General features: G+C 45.7%; 1 protein-coding gene across 1 annotated transcript in view; it reads left to right on the top strand.

Annotated features, from left to right (window-relative positions):
* Positions 1-2384, top strand: part of RB1 (retinoblastoma 1) — a 71125-nt gene that overhangs the window by 23210 nt on the left and 45531 nt on the right. Inside the window, exons 15-18 of the mRNA XM_015414069.1 lie at positions 4-75; positions 1990-2046; positions 2156-2187; positions 2277-2353. Of these exons, the coding sequence (XP_015269555.1) occupies positions 4-75; positions 1990-2046; positions 2156-2187; positions 2277-2353 (238 nt within the window). The remainder of the gene's footprint in view (positions 1-3; positions 76-1989; positions 2047-2155; positions 2188-2276; positions 2354-2384) is intronic.

Here is a 2384-nt window from a genome sequence, read left to right as displayed (position 1 = left end):
GAAAATCTTAGTTGTGTCTTCAAGCAGAAATTTGCTGAAGCAGTTGGGCAAGGATGTATTGAAATTGGATCACAGGTAAATACTCTCTAATTGCTGTCTATGAATGAATGTAGGGTAAGGAAGGAGGACCCTGTGGAACTGTTCTGTGCTTTGAGTTGCGGGTGATGCTGAGATAGGGGATGTTCATTATATGGTTGAGTGCTTGTGATGTGCTAGAAGAATGGTCCCCCGGAAACCGTAACCGAATTATACCATGTTTTCTCCCCCCTCTTGTCAAAATCAGAATTAACAGAATCCCCTGACTGCTGAAAACTGCACTATTTGTTAGTTGCTGTGGCAGTTTTCAGAGCTTCTTCTGCAAGCAGCTTGTCTTGATCAGGTCCCGGTTTTTCAACCGTGTAGTTTTAATGTGTGATCCAAAGCAAGAAAAGAACGTATCTCTTTTCTTGTTGCACCAGAAAGGGGAGCTGCAGAAAAGGCAGAGACTGAGTAACATTTGGGAACGCTAAACTTTATGGAGGAATAACTCTAATAGGCACGTTTATTTGTCCTCAGGAAGTAAGTTGTACCCCTTACTTCCAGATGATGCCGAGGACAAGTGAAATACTGTAGAACCTGCTCTGTTTTTCGGCTGACCTCTGATGCTTGACTACTAAGCTGGAAACCACGACTCCCGTTAACAACCCACTTTGGAGTTAGGAAGGAATTTTCCTTCAAGCCAGGGTGGCCCAGGGATCCTGGAGGGTTTCTTTTGCTTGTTTTTGCCTTCCTCTGAACATAGAGCAGGGGAGAGTGGGGTGGGGACCAATGCTCCCTCTAAGTTGCGGAGTCTTGTGAGCAAAAACTCTGCTTTGTGAGCTACCGGCATTAAAGTTGTGAGCGAGTGAGTTGGCTGCTGCATAAACTAGTTTGTTCCGGAGCCCTCCTTCCTGAGCGAAGACCAGAGTGCGTGAGCCGGAGGCTAAAAAACTGTGAGCTAGCTCACACTAACTCAGCTTAGAGGGAACACTGGTGGGGGCGGTAGCTGTGAATTTCAGGCATTGTGCAAGGGGTTGGACTAGATGACCCTTTGGGTCCCTTCCAGCTCTGTGTTTGTAAAAGGTAAAGGTTCCCTTGCTCGAAAGCCAGTCGAGTCCGACTCTAGGGTTGCGGTGCTCATCTCCGTTTCAAAGCTGAAGAGCCAGCGCTGTCTGAAGACGTTTCCGTGGTCATGTGGCCGGCATGACTAAACACCGAGGCACACGGAATGCTGTGACCTTCCCACTGAAGTGGTACCTATTTATCTACTTGCAATTTCTTGCTTTCGAACTGCTAGGTTGGCAGGAGCTGGAACTAGAGACGGGAGCTCACTCCGTCATGCGGCACACTCGGATCTCGAACTGCTGAACTACCGACCTTCCACAGCCTGCAGTTCAGCGTCTTAAACACTGGAGCCACCGCAGCTGTGTTTGTACCTCCCTTTAATAAGTGCCCTCCGTTCCCAGCCTTTTCCATTCTGTTGCTGCCTTCTCATTGCCCCTGTCGTGTGTGTTGCTAAACGCATGTCCCGGTTCTTTATATAAACTCTTGTTCTGTTTCTAGATTAGATTAGCGTTCCAGCCTTCTGAAGCTTAAAACCCCCCCATTGGTTTGGCTTGGTTCTTTTAAGCAAATTCAAGCAGTGAGTTCCTCTAGCTTTTCTAGTATTGAGGTATACATAGGAAGTCTAGCACCCTGCTCACTCTTTTCTTATCTCCACTCCATGCATTTGGGGTGTTCCTCAGGACACATCTCTAGAGGCAGATCGTGCTTGGGAGTTGACTTACAAATGTCCTGGTTTTAATCCTGTCTTTTAAATGTCTGCGTGAGTAGGGCTGTTCCTTTAAGCTGCCCAACCGAATCATTCGTCAAAACAGAACAGAAATATTTCGGGGAATGCTCGGCTCTTAGAGAATGGGATCGTGTTAGTAATTATTATGCCGCTTTGTTTCTTTGTGTCGTTATTTTTAGCGGTACAGGCTCGGAGTGCGGCTATACTACAGAGTGATGGAATCGATCTTAAAATCGGTAGGCCACCATAATACACAATTTGTACAGTTGGTGGTTTTGTTGTTGTTGTTCCGTTTTGTATTTTTGGTATGTTAAAACCTGTGTTCATTCTGTGCTTCTATTCCAGGAAGAAAAACGACTGTCAATTCACAATTTTAGGTATGCTGGTAAAAACATAACTTCAGAGATCCTTCACGTTTCCAAAACGTTGAAACCTGTCATTGAGACTTTCTTCTCTTCTTTCACAGCAAACTTTTGAACAACAACATCTTCCACGTCTCTTTGCTGGCCTGTGCCCTTGAGGTTGTTATGGCTACATATGGCAGTAAGTTGAATGAAAAATACCTGCATGTGTG

Source organism: Gekko japonicus, unplaced genomic scaffold (genome assembly GCF_001447785.1).
Source record: "Gekko japonicus isolate JY-2015 unplaced genomic scaffold, Gekko_japonicus_V1.1 scaffold1230, whole genome shotgun sequence".
Lineage (NCBI taxonomy): Eukaryota > Metazoa > Chordata > Lepidosauria > Squamata > Gekkonidae > Gekko > Gekko japonicus.
This window is presented reverse-complemented; position numbering and strand designations above follow the sequence as displayed.